General features: G+C 41.7%; 3 protein-coding genes across 7 annotated transcripts; 2 read left to right on the forward strand and 1 right to left on the reverse strand.

Moving 5' to 3' along the window:
- The first annotated feature begins 300 nt into the window (after nt 1-300).
- On the forward strand, nt 301-5,272 carry fam168b (family with sequence similarity 168 member B). The gene is made up of 7 exons (XM_008438379.3): nt 301-458; nt 1,580-1,671; nt 1,786-1,872; nt 2,688-2,830; nt 2,917-3,115; nt 3,195-3,319; nt 3,686-5,272. Exons 2-6 carry the CDS (start codon nt 1,602-1,604, stop codon nt 3,305-3,307), a joined length of 612 nt encoding a protein of 203 aa, XP_008436601.1. The 5' UTR covers nt 301-458; nt 1,580-1,601; the 3' UTR covers nt 3,308-3,319; nt 3,686-5,272.
- Nucleotides 5,273-5,650: 378 nt separating this feature from the next.
- On the forward strand, nt 5,651-12,541 carry rbbp8 (retinoblastoma binding protein 8). Of its 5 annotated transcripts, none has more exons than XM_081601416.1 (18): nt 5,651-6,093; nt 6,174-6,216; nt 6,292-6,387; nt 6,811-6,902; nt 7,618-7,690; nt 7,927-8,123; nt 8,207-8,299; nt 8,513-8,586; nt 9,039-9,106; nt 9,194-9,452; nt 9,566-9,710; nt 11,130-11,224; nt 11,338-11,461; nt 11,529-11,666; nt 11,746-11,788; nt 11,865-11,952; nt 12,023-12,164; nt 12,246-12,541. In XM_081601416.1, exons 1-18 carry the CDS (start codon nt 5,991-5,993, stop codon nt 12,341-12,343), a joined length of 1,971 nt encoding a protein of 656 aa, XP_081457542.1. In that variant the 5' UTR covers nt 5,651-5,990; the 3' UTR covers nt 12,344-12,541. The 5 variants fall into 5 exon arrangements, with proteins under 5 accessions (XP_081457542.1, XP_081457543.1, XP_081457544.1 ...); XM_081601417.1 differs by having other exon boundaries at nt 7,930-8,123; XM_081601418.1 differs by having other exon boundaries at nt 5,652-6,093; nt 11,151-11,224.
- slc35d4 (solute carrier family 35 member D4) lies at nt 12,447-17,969 on the reverse strand. Its single transcript, XM_008438386.3, has 15 exons — nt 17,501-17,969; nt 16,845-16,891; nt 16,694-16,771; nt 16,511-16,592; nt 16,318-16,395; nt 14,755-14,780; nt 14,345-14,396; nt 14,217-14,265; nt 14,089-14,131; nt 13,481-13,516; nt 13,217-13,251; nt 13,055-13,124; nt 12,840-12,933; nt 12,694-12,758; nt 12,447-12,616 (listed from the first exon to the last, which is right to left on the reverse strand). The coding sequence occupies exons 1-15, from the start codon at nt 17,570-17,572 to the stop codon at nt 12,553-12,555; spliced, it is 891 nt and encodes a 296-aa protein (XP_008436608.2). The 5' UTR covers nt 17,573-17,969; the 3' UTR covers nt 12,447-12,552.
- Between the last annotated feature and the right edge of the window lie 388 nt (nt 17,970-18,357).

Raw genomic sequence — 18,357 nt, forward strand, 5'->3', positions numbered from 1 at the left:
AAAAATATATATAACGTAAATTTAATTAAATGTAGTAGTTTGCGACTGAGTTAATTTTAGGCACATTTTGTTTCACATTGTTATTTTAAGGTCGTGCAGAAGTCTGTTATTTGTATTGAAATAAAAATCTTACTGATTAAAAATTACTCATCAAATTCAGTTAACGTTTATAATTATTGTTTTAAAGTTGATAAACTCGGTTTCTTCGTTTCTCACGATGAACTTGCCTCTCTCAATATGGCGGACATGCTTGACGTACCGTTTCTGCCACGGCAACGAAGCCAATGCGGCGAAGGATTGTGCTATGAAGACCACGTGACAGAACGCACACGGAAGTGACGCGTGGTGCTCAAAAGAGTTAAGCAAAGCATCTGGGAACAAAACACCAGCTAGCTCAGTTTTTATTTAACAGCCGAGGACCGGAGCTGGGAGCAAACACACGGTGGAAACGGTTGACAGTAAGTTCCAGCTCGGGTTGTGTTGAAATGAGGCAGAGTTGAGAGTTGTGTGCAATGTTGGGACAGTCCGTCAGTGCAAGAGCACAGCTGTCTCGGTTGCCTGCCTTCCTCCTGTCCGGAGCAGCGCGGCCTGTTGACAAGTCCGTCCCGTCTGCGAGCTATCCGGGGACTGTCCCGCGGCTCGGCACGGTCACACGGGTGATCTGCAGGTCACACGGGACAACCGAGAAAAACATGCGGCTACCTCAGGCGCGCTGAGGTAGCCGCATGTTGGGTGCCATTTAAAACCTGCGAGCTAAGCTAGCTTAATGATAACAAAGCGACGGGATGTTTCGGAATTCCTCCGCTGAGAGAGAGGTTGCCATCTTTTCTTATGCACAAGGAGAACACCTGACGTCTCATTTAGCAGAACACACACAAAGTCCTTGGTGTTGCTAAGACCTACAGGGAACGGGTTTTTCAAGAAAATCAGAAAATTGTGTTTAAAACGACTTCATTTTTAAAGAAAATAATTATATTTCAATAATGTGCCGCTGAAGTTAAGATAAAATAAGCAAATTTAATGCAACTTAAATACCGCCAATATGGCTAAAACTATTTTGTCTAATGTGGTTTTTATTTTGAAAGTGATACTTTTATTAAGAGATATTGACCACATTGTTTGTTTTTTTGTTTTAGTGCTGAATGCTTACATAAACCAATGCACAACTTTCAACCTTGTTTTTACACAAATCTTGACTACAGTAATAATATTAAATGTAAGTTCTAATTATCAGGATTTCCTTCAAATTGATTTTTTTTGTAAAGTGATGTAATGGTGTTTCCAAACATCACCTCTAGAGGGCAGCATAACAAAATGTCTAAACTGGAACTGAGCGTTAAAGTCACAGAGGGGGGGAAAAAAACGATGTTCTGAAACAAAAACATTTTATTAGGTTATTTATCAAACAATATAATGAAAGTGAGAGTCATATTTGTAGAATGCATTTTAGTTTTTTTTTTATTGTTATACTTTGTATATGAATATGTTGGAATTTAGTTTTAAAGGCACATATTTCATGTTTTTAAAAAATGGCTAACTTGTACCTTAAATGTTTTTATTTTTACTGTTTTCATCACAGTTACTATAAGCAGACAGACGCCATGAATCCTGTATACAGCCCTGCACCAACAGGGGTTCCCTTCACCAACACAAAGGGTTTGAGCTATCAAGGTAATTTCTTCTGCAGCAACGCATGCAAAAAAAAAAAAAAAAAAAAAGCAACACAGATTCATAAAGGTTCTCCAAATCAAATCTTTTTTTTCCCGCCCCTTTGTTTGGCCACAGCGGCCGGATTTCCTGTCGGATACGCGACCGCTGCACCGGCATACAGTCCCAGTGTTTATGCAGGAGCAAACCCGGGCTTCCCCAGCGGTAAGAACTGAACTGTAGCTTTGAACGTTTTTCTTTTGCCTTCCTTTACCATCGGTCCCCACTGCATGATTGCTAAAAAAAAAAAAAAAAATGTTTGTTACAATTCCCGTGGCAATTTAGTTATTGCTAAAAATAACTGAAATGTTACTGGAGTTGCAACAGTAGCATTTTACTTTTTACCAATGATTTTGAATTAAAAGTTCCCAATCTAACTCACTAAAAACGAAACATTAATAACAAAAGAGATTATTCAGGCACATTTATTTAATAGGACTTGTAATAACTTCACTAACTGTGACTCTTCTTATTTTATTTGAAAGAAAAGTTTCTAAGTGTGGATATTTTCAATGCCAGTTAACTGTTTTAAAAATTTGCAATGTGTGTAAGCAATAGCAGTTTGTCAGTGCATGCTTAAAAAGTGTTCGTATTAAATTAAGGCCTTAAAATATCTTAAATTCATTTTAAAAAGTTAAGTTTGTCTTTGCAGGACCATTTACTTTCATATACTCCATGTATCTGTTTTTCTCACTGGATTTTTTTTTTTGTCAGGCAAAAGGGTCTCACTCAAACGTCTTTGTTGCGTTCTGTGACTCGAGGCGGTTTAGGCTACCTCTAACTAGCTGCTAGTATTCGCTCACTGGTTAGCTAGCTTTTTAGCATACATCTTGGGTAAGTGCAAATTTATCACCAGTTGGCTGGATGAAGTTTTTACATTTGTGTGGTGATACGGGTCCTTAATTCCATTTATAATGGTCGTTAAAAAAGTTTTCAAAGTCTGTGAAACCCCGAAAAAACTAAGTGTTTCCTCTTGCTAGGCTATGCCACTGGCACTGCTTTCAAAATGTCCTGCTCTCCCAACACGGGGACCGTCCCGCCGTACTCCTCCTCTCCGAACCCGTACCCCGCCGCCGTTTACCCTGTGAGGAGCACCTATCCCCAACAGAACCCTTACGCACAGGTCAGTGACTGGGAACAGGTTCGGACTGTCATGTCTGACAGCATGATCGTATTTTTCTAAAAATATTTTGCTCCTCTTTAATCCAGGCGCTAATACCGTCACAACAGCAAGGCACCTATTACACGCAGCCGCTGTACGCTGCTCCGCCTCACGTCATCCATCACACAACGGTGGTCCAGCCCAACGGGATGCCCGCGGCCATGTACGCCCCGCCCATCCCTCCCTCTCGCCCCAACGGTGTAACCATGGGGATGGTAGCGGGCACAACCATGGCCATGTCAGCAGGTGAGCTTCGGCGGTTTCCGACACGTTAGTGGTGCGCTTCGGGCCGAAACGAAACGTGTTTGTTTGTGTTTCTTTCTAGGAACTTTGTTGACAAGTCCATCACCAGCACCCGTTGCCCCCCATCAAGTTACGATGCCCACGTATCGGGCCCCTGGCACCCCCAGCTACAGTTATGTGCCCTCACAGTGGTGAAGAGACTCAAGCGTGAGTCCAGTGTATGACTGAAAGTCTCTCAATATTGCAAAAATATTCACGTCCCTTTAACTTTTTCACATTTTGTCACATAAATGTCAGAGTGTTAAAATTGATCAATGCGAAACGATTTGAATTTTAAGAAATAATTATGGAATGCGGACACAGCGGTTACTTTTTCAGCAATGTGTTAATGGGTTTTATCGATGCATTTTGGCATCCATAAAACATTGAGAACATTCGTGATCCTAATATGAAAATGAGTTTGTTTTTTATGTGTCAAAATGTGAAGGAAAAAAAAAAGTTCAAAGGGTGTGAATAGTTTTCGAGCGGCGTGCAGAAACCCGTCTTGACTCATGACCGTTCTTCTCCCCGCAGGTCGCAAAGGCGTTAGATATGCATTCACACTCTACTCCAGTGTTTTTCGCTCTCGGCAGCGGCCTGCCCTCGCAGCGTCTGCAAACCACTTAGTCTTCTTCCAGCATAATGTGAATCTAAAACCCAACTAACATAGATCAGAGCCCCGTTCCAACATGGAGGGGGCTTGGAAGGATAGGCCCATCCCCATGTATCCCAGCCCCACCCCGTCCCTCTTATATCAACAAGGCTGCATTCCATCTGCTCCCCCCACCCCCACTTTCCTTCCAGTCCCCGCCAGCATCAGCACCTCTGCAGCCTGGCCTCATATCTCACATCAAACTGCAAAAAAGGAAAAAAAAACAAACAAAAAAAAAACCTCCAGGCGAACCTTTTGCGGACTGTCATGCAGGTTTTTATAGCTTAAACTCTGAAGTGGTAAAAAGGGAGTTCTGTTTTGTTTTTTTGTTTTGTTTTTATTATTATTATTATTATTTGGAGGATACCTATGACGTTGAATGCATGTGTGTGTGTATAAATATATATATATATAGATATATGAAGTAATGCTAGCTTGATCTACCTGCTGTGACAGATGCAAAGTCAATAAAAGGCACACGTCCAAAGGAACTAAAAAAAAAAGAAGTAATAATCTGCAATGCTGAATCACCAGTGACCGTCTCATAAATGTGAAAAAAAAAAAAAATAGATTTTTCATGCAAAAACGTGCCTGCGTACTCCGACGCAGAGTCTTACCATTTCCACTGCTTTCAATATGTAACGCAAGGTTTTATTGTTTCTTTAAATGACGCAGCGTCTTTACTTCACTTTTTTTTTTTTTTTTTGTATTTTTTGGGGGGGGGGGGGGGGAAGAGCCGGGGAGTGTTTGAGTTTGTGCCTCTGACTGACAGCCATTCCGCAACTTAACCAGCCCGAGTGTTTCATTTCGTTTTCTTCTTCTTTTTCTGTGTTTTTAGGAGAAGTTGCTTTCTAAAAAATAAAAATCGAAAAAAAGACCAAAAGCAGTTTCGGCCTGTTAGAGCTGCAGCGTCTTCGTTTTGGCCAGAAGTGTTCTTTAGCAAGGAACGGAGAGAAGTTGGGGGAATCATTTGACGAGAACAAATGAATGGGAACGCCATTTTGTGTTTGTGTGTGTGTGTGTGTGGGCGTGTGTGCGCGCACGTAAAAGAAATGGTCTTAATGTTGAAAAATAAAAAATGTCCATAAAAAGCAGTGCCATACAAGTGCAACATGCTTTAAACGTTCACATCGAGATAGTTTGTGTCCAGGTAGCTCTGACGCACTACAGCATTAAATCACTGCTAACTGTGGCTATGTTAGGAAAACATCATATTGTTCAAGTCCAGTTGTGAATAGCACTACTGAATGAAGGCACTAAGTGAAAACAGTTCAAGATTTATTTTCCTTTGTTTTTACCCTTTGACATGGCTTACCTCAAAGTAAACCCACCATTATCACTCGTTTCAGACATGCTTTTTCTATGTTGCCTCGGTCACCTCAGTTAAATAATCTGTTTTGTAAATGTTATTTTTGTGATTTTGGTTCATGTTTTGTACTCTAAAAATAAAAACCAACTATAAGGGAAAACCTCTCTCTCTTTTTTTTTTATCAAATACTTTCCACAGAATAAATAATGACTTTACACATACATAACTCATTTTCAGGTATAAGTAGTTCCATTGATTATAATGAGCCTATAAAAAAATAATTTTCTTTTCTCTTTGCAAGTAGCACTGGCCTGAAAATAAAGGATATGCAATTGTTGCTAGTAATTTTCTTTTTGGATTCTTCTTTAAAAAATATAATCTTTTTTTGTAAATATGTTTCTAATTAGCATATTATTTCCTTCTACTTCCGAATTAATTATATGTTCTATTTTATAACACCTTGAGAATATATGTGGAAGTTTTTCGTTGAAATGTGACAAAATGTTTCGGCAAGTCACCTTATGAGAGGGAACGAGTTTGCCTTGAACAGTAGAGGGCGCCAGAGCCACAGACGCTCAGCGACCAGAAGAAGACTGCCCATGATGCAACTCGGCGCGCTAACTTCAAGATAGATGTTTGTTTTCAGTTCAGCGTAGATATTTGCCGCTTTACTGTAGTGGTGTCTCAAACCTGTTGGTGTAAATGCTATTCGTGTCTTTCCTTCGAGCTAAATTAGTCAAACTTTATTTTCTTGTTTCTTTGTAGTATTTTAGTAGCTGAAGCTGTCTTGGAAAGTTCGCAGCTGCGTTTATTAAATAGTCAGAGTCTAGCCTACATTTAAATAAATAAAAAATAACTTGCTGACGGGTCAAAGGAGGATGAGCAGTCCAGGAGACCGCAGCGGCTGCTCCGTCAGTCCCGCTGACCTCTTTGAAGACGTTTGGAGGCAGCTAAAAGAGTGCCACCACAACACAGTACAAGGTAACACACCTCGCCGAGATTAAATACAAGTAACTTAAACTATGTTTTAACATTCACGTTCAGCATTTTTCGTCCTCTAGAATATGAGTCGAAAGTGAGCAAGCTGAAAAAGGACCGCTGTCTGTGAGTATGTTGCACCATTTGCTACCTGCACTGGTCACCCGCAGGCCAGCTGAGATGAATTTGGTTTCGTTGCAGAGACGCCCAGAAGCTGGAGGTGTTTTATAATCGCAACCAGCAGCTCAAGGAACAAAACAAAAGCCTCCAGGACTCCATCGGCCTGCTGGAAGACAGGTGGCCTCCTCACAGACTCACACTTCTGTTTTGCCCAGGGAACTTTTAGTTGTAAACAGAATGGTGGACCTGGTTGCATTGCAGTTCTACGTCTGACGAGAACAAAATTAGGATCGTTTTAAAAATAAAATAAAAGCATGCTTTGTAGGCTCAAGTTACATTTATTTCCAATGCACATTTAGAAGCTAAAAGTCCAAATAGCTCCCAATTAAGATGTGGATAATGACTTCTAAGGCATTTTTTAAACCATTAGGAAGATTTTTTTACGTAAATCTCAGTGCATTGAGTGCCGGTGGGGAGATTATGCCTCCATAGTTGTTGCATCTGTCTAAGCGGACAGCTGACAGGTTACATCACATTTGAAGTGCCACAATTTTGCCGTAAGACATCTAGCAAACTGAGAAGAACATTTCCTGTTTCCAGGCTCCGTGTTGCAGGGTGTGATCGATGTGCCGCCTTGGAGGAGAAGCTGAAAAGCAGTCAGGATCAGAATATGGTTGTCATCACTAAACTAAGTAAGTTTTTTTTCTATACTAAGAGGCACTTTCAACCTGTCTTAAGCTTAAATAAACTTAAACTTTTAATGTTTACATGTTGCCATAACAGCTCTGTAAACCAACCTGGGGGTATAAAATCGTCAGGTTCATCATGTAAAACAGGTGGAGCTAAAACAAGAGCACCAATCACAGTAAAGAGGCAGAAAGAAAGATGGCAGGTACACAAATCTATAAGGTTGTCCATGTTTTAGTCTAAAGTATAAAAGCTGCAGTAACCCTAACCCTAAAAATATTTTTTTACACATTTTGAAACCTGTCACCATGTTGTGGCAGAATGGTATGAGACGGATAATCTGTGAAAAAAAATTGGGCTCCTCTGCCTTTCCTCAGTGCAACCAATCAGAGCCAAGAGGCGGGTCTTTGCGCTGTCAATCCCTCATCAGTGTGGCTGGTCATCCCCATCCCCATATGCTTTCTAATTGTTTTAAATTCATTTAGACTAAGTGATGTACACAGAGCCACATCCAAAGATGTTTTAAAAGGTTTCTATAAAAAAAACTCATACAAATATTAAGAGGTTTAGTTATTGATTAATCTATTGTTTATTCTACTTACCAAAGCCTGAAGAACCATGTGTGTGTTTTTTGAACCTTTGTCACTCTGAGCATCACTGGGCATAATGATCTTACATTCTGGGATGTATTTAAGAGTTTTTATTCTTTATACCTTCCAGAAAATGAGAACAAAAACCTGGAAGATGAAAACAGAAATCTTCAAGCTGAACTGCAGAAGATGAAGATGCGTCAGTAAGTCTGCTAGCTTAAATAAATGCAGCATGAAATGTAGTTTTCTTTCATTTAAACTCAAATGATTTATTGTTATAGTTTCACTTCTGGTGTTGAAAAGACAAAAAAAAAACATCTCTTTTTTTGGAAACTGAATCCACGTCTTCACAAACTATTCTCTGGTACTTTTAGTAACTTTTTCAGGTTCTGGCGTTGGGCAGGAAGGTAGAGGAAGGTTTCACTTCTCCTTTCATCAGCAGATGTTGTTTTTGCATCAGTGCGGACCTGGAGGAGACGTCGGAGCAAGACGAGGGCGTCATCCCGGACTCGCCGATCCTGACCAGCTCGCTGCCAGCGGCGAACAAACTGAGGAAACGGAAACACCCCGACAAGAGCAGACATGTCCGTTACGCAGAGACGCCGCTGCCGCAGAAGAATAACTCCCTCTTTAATGGTCAGCCCCATTTTGAGGCACCAACAGTCGGCTCTCATGGCGATAAAATACATTTTTATCTGTTTTTTTAATTCTCATTAAAGAGTTGAAGAAAGAGGCTGATGGAGGTGCAAAGAATTCTGGGAGAGAAGTGCTTGTGCCAAACACTTGTGAACTGGACACATCCCAGAGCTCAAGTATAACCACACCTACTGGTTTTTACAGCTTAATGACACCAGAAAGAGGGAAAAATACATAAATAAATGCATATTTATATATTTACCAAGTACAAGACTCACACTATTCTTTGTAGAATTTCAGATTAAGATTCTGTTAAGCTTGTTGGTCTTTCTTATTTTTGTTTTAAGTCGTATCTGTGGACTTTTATTTTGAAATTTCTATTATTTCAGATGACATGAAAGAAGAAACTGAGGAGGTAGTTGCAGAAACGTGCGCTTTAGAGGTGCTTGACTGTCGCCATCTTGTAAGTACAGCTCTGTGTGATCAACATACAGCGCCCAACACATAAATATATGTAACAAAAATATATTCATATTTTATTGCATTAATGATGGATCTAGTGAAATATTTCTACGTTATGGGGCAAATTGCTTTAAAAAAAGCAAGTCAGAAGTGCTAAATTTATAAAACAAAAATGCTACGTTCCTAAATATGCAGTCAGAGCAATAATTGAAAGTTTGAAACACTTGAACTATGGCAAGCAAGTTTGGACAAAGAACCACCACCAACAGAAAGCTCAGGGAAGTAAAATGTCTCCCTGTCCTACCATCACAAATGCTTTTTGTCAGCGTATGTTGAAAGGCCCCTGATACCAATTAATAAGTATGGTGAAGGATCTGTGATGCTGTGGGCCTGTTTTCCATCCCAGCCAACTTGACAGGTTTCTGTTCTTTCATTTTAAATCTGTTGCCTCAGAAAGCGGAGTTGACTCCACGTCATCAAAACGACACACAAAATATCTGGAAGCGCAACGCTCGTTTAAGGCAAGCACAACGACATTTGATTATGTTGGATCCTTCTGTGTTATCAGCAATAAGTTCTAATAATCTTTTATTTCCCCACACTTTAAGGCCTTTCTCTTCAGCCACACAGACCCGCAGTCCAGACTCGACCACGGAGAAATCGTTGTCTCTTCTTCCGAGTATTAGACGCTTTTCGGAGGAAGGCTGGGCCAAACGGAAGAAGGACGGTGGCGCTGAGCTGCAGGGGGAAGGCAGAGCGGGGAGTAAGGAGAAGGTGGATGATCAGAAGGAAGCTAAACCCTTACAACTTGAAACCACGAGCCAGACCGCCACACTTGGCTTCAAAAAGGAGCAGCAGGACAACGAGGTATCAATTCCTTTTTTAAATTATGTTTTAACTCAATTTCCAAGACCTTTCAGAGTCTGAGAATGACGTTTGTCAGAATTACAGTTTCAGAAATATTGTTCAACGTTCCACAGGGTCCAAGCCAAAAGCTGAACGTCTCTTATGCAAGTCCCACTTTCAAGAAGCCACTGAGTAAAGCTGGAGACAAACCAGATGGACGTAGAAGAGCGCCTCCGCAGGATCGGAGTGCAACCCAGAAATGCCTTCAATCTAACAACGGTCAGTCATTTGCAACATAGAGTAGAGATTTTATTGATCAAGTCTTTTCTATGACTGCAACTGATGATTATTTTAGTTTCCAATTAATCCATTATTCTGATTAATTAGTTAAAAAATGGTAACACTTGAAGTAATTGTTAATCCAATAAATGGTTGATTATTCTTTGGATTAATCAGTTAATAAATGGGTACCAAAATGTGGTTGGTTAGATTTTTTTAATTTATTTTTTATTATACATAATATGAACCGGAGGGTGTACTCCAATTACAGGGGGGTCACACTCTTAAGCCTCCCTGGTAAGGTCTATTCAGGGGTCCTGGAGAGGAGGGTCCGTCGGATAGTTGTACCTCGGATTCAGGAAGAGCAGTGTGGTTTTCGTCCTGGTTGTGGAACACTGGACCAGCTCTACACCCTCAGCATGGTCCTGGAGGGTGCATGGGAGTTCGCCCAACCAGTCTACATGTGTTTTGTGGACTTGGAGAAGGCGTTCGACCGTGTTCCTTGAGGGGCCCTGTGGGGGGTTCTCCGGGAATATGGGGTACCGGGCCCTTTGATACGGGCTGTCAGGTCCCTGTATGACCGGTGTCAGAGTCTGGAGTCCGGCAAAGCTGCCCTTTGTCAACAATTCTGTTCATTACTTTCATGGACAGAATTTCTAGGTGCAGTCGAGGTGTTGAGGGGATTCGTTTTGGTGGCCTTAGGATCACATCTCTGCTTTTTGCGGATGATGTGGTCCTGCTGGCTTCATAAGACGGCGATCTGCAGCTCTCGCTGGAGCGGTTCGCGCCTGAGTGTGAAGCGACTGGGATGAGGCTCAGTGCCTCCAAATCCGAGGCCATGGTCTTGAGCCGGAAAAGGGTAGAGTGCCTTCTCCGGGTCAGGGGGGTCGTCCTGCCTCAAGTGGAGGAGTTTAAGGATGCCTCCTGGACGCCTCCCTGGTGAGATGTTCTGGGCACGTCCCACCGGGAGGAGGCCTTGGGGAAGACCCAGGACACGCTGGAGGGACTATGTCTCTCGGCTGGCCTGGGAACGCCTTGGGGTTCCCCCGGAGGAGCTGGAAGAAGTGGCTGGGGAGAGGGAAGTCTGGGCCTCCCTTCTGAAGCTGCTGCCCCCACGACCCGACCCCGGATAAGCGGAAGAAAATGGATGGGTGGATAATATGAACCAGGAGAAGTTAAAACTAAGCCTCTTGAGGACTTTTGTGTAGAACGTAAATTTATAGACAAAAGGTTTTTCTTTATCTTAGATTCAAGATTCAAAATCAATGTACTTTTTGTACAGTTTTGACTTAACTACTGCTTTGGATGTGTCGTTCCTTCAGAAAATGGCCTTTTTGGGGGGTCCAAAACAATTAATTGATGTACTAAATTAGTTGGCGATCGCTTCAATAATCGATTCTTCACGATTAATCGTTTCAGCTGAATGTGGTGTTTTCCCAGACGGCAGGAAGCGAATGGTGGAGTCCACGTGGAGCATCGACCCGGCGCTCGCTTTGTCCATGTTTGAGAGCGAGGTACGGCATCGGCAGCTTTTATGTTTCTAAATTCTTCAGTCACAGTGCCTTGAAGAAAATAGAAATAATTCTGAAGTATTTTTTTAAAATTACTTTCTTTGCTGGGTTTTTAGGAAGTGGAAGTACAGCAGCAACCTGGAGAGCTGGCAGACACCGACTGCACCTGGGTCAGCCACAGCATGCTGCAGCGTCGAGCAGAGGACAGTCAGGACGGGGAACGCGTCAAGTCTGGTATAGGCAAGTTTTTTTAAAATGAGCGGAGAAATTAGGTGGTTGATTCTCATAAGGCGTTTAACTTTCCAAGGACTCGGCGAAAAGGCCAACGACAGTTTGGATATGATGTTTGATGCAACAACTTTTGAGGAGTACAAATCGTACACCTGCTCCAACCTGGATCAGAGTCAGCATTGTGATGATGCCGAGGAAGTTGAGGAGATTAACGGTACGCATCTAGGTTGAAGCCATCAATCAATTACCAGGCACCTATTTCGAGTTTGATTTTGATTTACTCATCCAACTAGATCAAGATCTTCCTGAAAGTCCTGCATGTCACAGCAAAACCCGGTAAGAAGGTTCCCGATCAACACTTTTAGATTTTTAGAGGGTTGCATGGGTTCCAACGCTCTCCTGTACGCCTCAGGCAGCCGACCTTTGCGCACGTGGCCGTCGTTCGCCAGAAAGACGAGAGGAGAAAACTGAAGGGTACCACATGCAAGGAATGTGAAGTGGTGCGTATTCTGAGTCGGAACCGGTCCTGAAACGTCAGGTTTGGTTGAAATAATTCCCCGTTTCTTGCAGTACTACGCTCATCTGCCCGAGGAGGAGAAACGGAAGAAGTTATCCGCTTGCTCCAGGCATCGATACCGCTACATTCCACCCTGCACTCCTGAAAACTTCTGGGAAGTTGGATTCCCGTCAACACAGACCTGCATCGAAAGAGGTAACACACTTTAAGCTGCAAAGACGGGACGACCGCAGCCTTTAAACACCTTGAGCTGAAAGCTTTCTGTGTCTTGCTCAGGTTACATCAGGGAGGAGAAGAACCCTCAGGCTCGTTCACGAAGACGACAGCCGTTTAATGTTTTGTTCACCCCAAAAAAAAGCCAGAAGCAGAGCTAAGACCGTTCACCACTACAGATATGACCTGAGCTGGATGTTCCAGCTTTCAATGCGACTGTAAAAACTTTGTGCTTACTGTAGAACTGTAAGATAATACACATGCTATATGTATAGTTTTATTCATATTATCAGAAAACAAGACAAGACATTCTTAAAAAATGTGAAATAGTAAAAAATAAAATCTCTTGAAGAAGTGCAGATTTTTGTCTTTATGGTGGAGATTCTTTGTCTGAATACAGCAGCAGTGCCTCTCCAACATGGCTGCCAATCACACTGTAAAAGATAAAATGTCAATGCTTTTATGTCATTTCACAATGCATATTCTGTAGAAATCAGAGTGAAATTCTTACCAAAGTAGAGACGCAGAGTTAAAGTCCGTGTTGAAAACCAAAGGAGAGAGGAGCATGGCTGCGACCTGGGAGGAAACGGTACCAAATAAATGACCTCATTATTTTGAAAAGCAGCTGCTGACTGTCGGACAATTTGTGACGTTTACCTTGGACAGAAAAACCCAGGCCCTGAAGTGCTCGAGGGACGGCCCATGTTTTAATCTGACCGTGGCCAACAGCAACAAAAACCCCAACAATGCACTGCAGAGGCAGAAACACAGGAATTAAAACGGCTGATTCGTTAATATACATATTTTTAAATGGCACAGTTTCACATTTATCTAACATTAAGTCATCATTATACGCCGCTATCTGCAGTCACCTGGCGCAGCAGCCGCAGTGAAACATGTGGGACTGGAGGGAGGGGAACTCCAAGGCACCGCTAATGTCACCTGCAGGGAGACGAAGTCGTCCGATGTGAACACGCCAAGCTTCGTGAATTCATACACAAAGGTGCGCTAAATCACCACTTGGTCGGTCATACCTGTTGGGTGAGCAGCAAGACCCAGCAGCAGCACACTAGTTCAAACACAATGACAGCTGTTGAGTATTTGTATGAAAGACAAACAATCCTAATAGAGCTGATTAAAGCGTCCCTTGAAGACTCGGATTTGTCCCGTTGATTAGTGGGCTTCTAATACTTACAGTCCCGCTTTGTGACTTTTAGTATGTTTAAATGTCTCAATATAATTGTACAAAATTAATTTTAAAATTCCCAAGAACTGATTTAATTTGACTGTATTCTTACCTGAACAAGTAGTTGATGCATTGCTGTTCAATGTCACTAAAATAGAAAATAAAAGTGAAATATGTAGTTACTGTTTCACTTTGGCATTCATTTCTTTGATACCACAAAGCTGAGATTTTTCTGTTAACGTCTCCTGATGTTTTTTAATCAGTGATATTCTGGAAACAAACCCAGATTTGAGCACCTGATTATAAAATGAAGTTTATATTTGAGGAGCAAAGCTGTGTAGGGAGTCTGAAAAGAGCATTACATGATCAGATGTGCAATCTTTGAGTATTAAGGAAAAAGATCTGACTGAACCATCACATCTTGGAAATGCATAGTCCTGAAAACGTATTTGCTCTCTTAGATTTCTGTTAAAACATTTCATCTCAGACGAAAAAGATGGAAAATACAACCACATTTAATATTATACTTACAGAAAAAAAAGCTGTCAAAATCATCTATAAACTTTATGAAAATTACTTTGCTAACTAGCAAGAATGCTACAAACTTTTTCACATAGAACCAAATTGGTTTGGGTAGCCTTTTTTTTATTTATTTTTTTACTCAGCTTATAGTCTGACATTAAAATGCGTCAATGCGACAACTACACGTGTCCTACTAACCTCAGATTAGTGGACTTGTGAACTCGAAACGCTCTGTATGCGCCTGGAAACGACAGATCAGACATGCAGTGGACGCTTCGGACTTTAAACGAACCACGTCAGGATCCGCTGAGTACCACCGTACTTACCGACGCAGAAGAGATGGCACAGGGCCCAAACGTAGCCGCTGTGGTCAAACTGTGAAGAAAGCGTAGAGTAACGAGACATGCGGCAGTGTCGGCGTTGCACTCACCAGTTCGTTGTGGAGAACCGTTACCTGAGGGTCATGCAGGGGCAGGTTGATGGCTGACAGCAGCAGGAGGCAAACGCTGCAGCAGGGAGATGGATCATGTAGAAATTTATGACATTAAACGTATGCTTGAAAAAAAAAAAAAGAAAGTGTGGTGTGTATTCAAACTTCTTCCAAGTTGGTGAATCCTTAAATTTCAGTAAAACTAAATGATGTGTTGCACCTAAATCGTTGGAATATCTCAGTATTGCAAATTCATGTAAATTTCTACAAGTGTTATAAACACGCATTGGGTGTCCAATTTGTTCCACGTGAATTGATGTTATTTTTCATTCAACAATGCGCATCTACGGGGTTTGTCTAAGGGCAGATTTTTCTTTAATTGGTAAAATTCTGTAGATTTTCTATCATAATAGTGGCTGAACAGAAAAGCTCACCTGATTATTTTAAGCCGCTGTGTCTTCTGCAGGAGGAGAGAGAACACAAAACTCATGTCATGTACAAGAATCCAATTTTGACAGACTACATTTTTCATGTTCATAATGAGTTCTCGGATCGAAAAATCGCGCAGACTGTCTTCAAAGTGTATAATAAGATGAACAGCAACTAATTCTTGATGTTCCTGTAGACTCATTGTCTGAATTACTTGAGTCTTTGCTTTTTTCTAAGAAATCATTTGTTGGTTCCTGAATGACTGTCAGCTGTTTGACTCTAGATCTCAATCGGAATCCAAATCTCTAAGTTTTGCACAGTGTTGTCACAGTGCGACCACATATTCACTTCCTTGAAATGTTACTAGATAGACCCCAGGGCTGGATTTAGGACGATAAGGGCCCCTGGACCAGAGCTGGCTTTGGTGCCCTCCATCCATCCATCCATTTTCTTGCACCCTTTTTCCCTCAGTGGGGTCGGGAGGGGTGCTGGTGCCCATCTCCAGCCAACGTTTCGGGCAAGAGGCGGGGTACACCCTGGACAGGTCGCCAATCTGTCGCAGGGCAACACAGAGACACACAGGACACACAACCATGCACACACACTCACACCTAGGGGCAATTTGGAGAGGCCAATTAACCTGACAGTCATGTTTTTGGACTGTGGGAGGAAACCGGAGTACCCGGAGAAAACCCACGAACGCACAGGGAGAACATGCAAACTCCATGCAGAAAGACCCCAGGCCGGGAATTGAACCCAGAACCTTCTTGCTGCAAGGCAACAGCTCTACCAACTGTGCCACTGTGCAGCCGCTTTGGTGCCCTATAATAAAAAAATAAAAAAATAAATAAAAAAAACGTCACGCAAACTACGTTACATTCATACTGACCAGCAGGTTTCAAACATCCTATACAAAATGGTTGGGGGCTGCCAAGGGGAGAACTGTAACCTGTTATTGTTAAAAATATAACAATATTAAAGTCACGAGTTTTACAAAAGGTACAATGTTTCTAAAACATGCTTTCATTGCAAAACATTATAACTACTTGTGACCTTGACTACTGCCCCGGTAGGGTCTTTCTAAAGTCCGGCCCTGGATAGACCAACATATAATTATCAAGTGGAAGTAAAACAATACATGGTTTTCAGAACTTTTTACAAATACTTTAGTCCTTAATCAGATACCCCTAAAAAAAAAAATCTAATGCAGCCTATTGGAGTCTCCTTATCCAGCTGTTCGGTGATCCTGTCGTAATAAGATACGTTTTCTGACTGTAATGTGACAAAATGTAAAAAGGGGCACTTATGCCAAAAACTGCATAATTTTTCAGATTTTTAAGACCACAGGGGGAACCCAGATGAAACATAGGGTACGACGTACACTTTTCTATAAAACTCGGAGCGTCTTCAGTCAGAGGCTTCTTCAAATAGATCGCTACAGGAGAGCCCCTTCCTGCCCACAACCTGAACTATCTGAACTATCTTGAATTGAAGTGATGCCGCTTTATTCTCTTGAATAAACTGAGCTGCCCAGACACGACGAAATAATGCTGACAGCAGGCGCTTACCTCTCTGTGAACGGTGCGGGCGATTATGTAACTAACTACATGGGAGGAATTCTGAAGAGTGAAGAAGAAAGGAATGTCCTGTGCAGGAAGTGAGAGGAAAACAAAACGGTGAGAAACCACAGTACGTACCGCACGAGCAAAAAAAAAAAATAATAATTTTTGCAGACGCCAAGCGAGTTATTCCATCACTCACTATTCGTGATAAGGCCCTGGAGCCTGCGTATATATTTCCCACAAAAAGGAATGAGCCCGGAAGCCAGGAGAGAGCAGCGGATCTGGAGCAAACACACACATACACACACACACACACCTCACTGTTAGATATGTCTGGAAAGCTGGTGAAACATAAACAGCAAGAGGAGTAGCAGAGGAGTACCTGGGGATGCGACTCATCTCCACCCAGCCCAGCTTTCCAGATAGCAGAAGCAGGGCGGCTCCAATAAGTGTCTGCCATCTTGAAAAAAACAATCTCTCGTTACTTTACGAGTGAAGACGTAGTGTTGGTTTGTTGTTTCTTATCTACTCACCCTTGAAATAAAGTTGGATAGGTGAATTTCAACACTGACAGGACAAACTGCAACACAAAGCGGTTGGGTTATATTCTGACAGATATAGATTAGTGTGGTGCCATCATTCATTATTAGGATTGAGAATAATTTTTAATGAAACTATTCCACTCTGGTCTTGGGTTTTTTAGCATGTTTTCTTCAGGAATAGCCTTTTTTTTTTTTTTTTTTTTTTTTAGCTCCATCCACCTTCACTCTCCCCGCTGAAGAAAAGGCATCCCCCAGGCATGATGCTGCCACTTCCATCCTTGTTTCAACATTGAGAACTATGGGCATTCTCATTTGTTCACTAATGTTCTCCGAGGCCTTCACAAAACAGCTGGATTTATGCTGGGATTAAATTACAATCGCAAATTAACAGTTTTATGGGCTTCTGAAGACACTTGATAGCACTCGAGGTATCAGGAAAAAAGGGGTGCATGGTTATTTATGTTGTCACGTAGTTACGTAAGAACAAAAATGTTTGTTTGGGGACTTTTAAATAGAGCTTTGGTGTAGCTGCCTTTAGCTTCTACGCCGCAGAATAATACAATAATACCTTGGTTGCGTTTTGAATCACACCGGATGAACACTTTATTAAAACCAGGCATAGACTCCCTTATCCTTTCACCGCTTACCTTATTCGTGAAATATGACACAATGAAAACGAAGCTAAACGCGAGTCCAGACACGTGGCTTCTCCAGTGCATGATGTTCCGCAGACACTCTGCAGAAGATACATTATGTCTATACGAAGGCAGAAAATCCTACATTTGATACAATGTATAGCGCCTTCCCCAACAGAACTGTTTTTCAAGCTCGGAAACTTCCCTCACTGCGGACACGTCAAGACGCTTAACAACAAAGATCGTCTACAAATGGAGAGATGATTCGCTCGCGGTGCACCTGGCTGCACCGTCGACATTAAATGTATTATTATTAGTAGTAGTAGTATGTTAATGCAATAGACATAAAAGTACAACCTACCCTCTATTACCATCCAGTTTGCATATGAGATTTGACATGCTTAATTATTATCGTGTGTGTATTTATTTATTTACTTACTTACTGTGTCTGTTCACAGAATACTCAACCCACTAAAGCCTTTTTATTTGTATCACTATGTTGTACTGCAGTGTTTCCCATTGCTGTCCTCAGGGTACACTTCTCTGCATGTTTTAGATGTTTCTCTGCTTTAATACAACTGATTCAGATAACTGCAGCAAAAACCTGTTAGCCAACCGTCAACTGATTTTTTAAAAGATTGTTAAAGCAGGGAAACATCTAAGACATGCTGGGCAGCATGCCTTGAGGGCCATGGTTGGAAAACACTAGTGTAATGCACTGTTTTGTTTTAACTTCCAACCTTGGGTTCATGTGTTTGTTTCCCGTTTAACTCTTTCAGTCAGTGAATGGTTAACAGCAGAACATAAGAATGGCCATGAAAAATATATAACTGAAACAATTTGATAAAAAAAAATCAACCTGATAAAAT

The sequence above is a fragment of the Poecilia reticulata genome, chromosome 20 (assembly GCF_904066995.2).
Source record: "Poecilia reticulata chromosome 20, P_reticulata-male-v2, whole genome shotgun sequence".
Lineage (NCBI taxonomy): Eukaryota > Metazoa > Chordata > Actinopteri > Cyprinodontiformes > Poeciliidae > Poecilia > Poecilia reticulata.

Bases quoted from the DNA above. Each gene is read 5' to 3' on its own strand.
- fam168b (XM_008438379.3), top strand. From the start codon at position 1,602: ATGAATCCTGTATACAGCCCTGCACCAACAGGGGTTCCCTTCACCAAC. The intron at 1,873-2,687 runs GTAAGAACTGAA...TCCTCTTGCTAG, and splicing joins AAACCCGGGCTTCCCCAGCG to GCTATGCCACTGGCACTGCT. The intron at 2,831-2,916 runs GTCAGTGACTGG...TCTTTAATCCAG, and splicing joins AACAGAACCCTTACGCACAG to GCGCTAATACCGTCACAACA.
- rbbp8 (XM_081601416.1), top strand. From the start codon at position 5,991: ATGAGCAGTCCAGGAGACCGCAGCGGCTGCTCCGTCAGTCCCGCTGAC. The intron at 6,903-7,617 runs GTAAGTTTTTTT...TATACCTTCCAG, and splicing joins GGTTGTCATCACTAAACTAA to AAAATGAGAACAAAAACCTG. The intron at 11,953-12,022 runs GTGCGTATTCTG...CGTTTCTTGCAG, and splicing joins CATGCAAGGAATGTGAAGTG to TACTACGCTCATCTGCCCGA.
- slc35d4 (XM_008438386.3), bottom strand. From the start codon at position 17,572: ATGCACTGGAGAAGCCACGTGTCTGGACTCGCGTTTAGCTTCGTTTTC. The intron at 14,266-14,344 runs GTAACGGTTCTC...CTTTCTTCACAG, and splicing joins TGCCCCTGCATGACCCTCAG to TTTGACCACAGCGGCTACGT. The intron at 13,517-14,088 runs GTTAGTAGGACA...TTTCTATTTTAG, and splicing joins CACAAGTCCACTAATCTGAG to TGACATTGAACAGCAATGCA.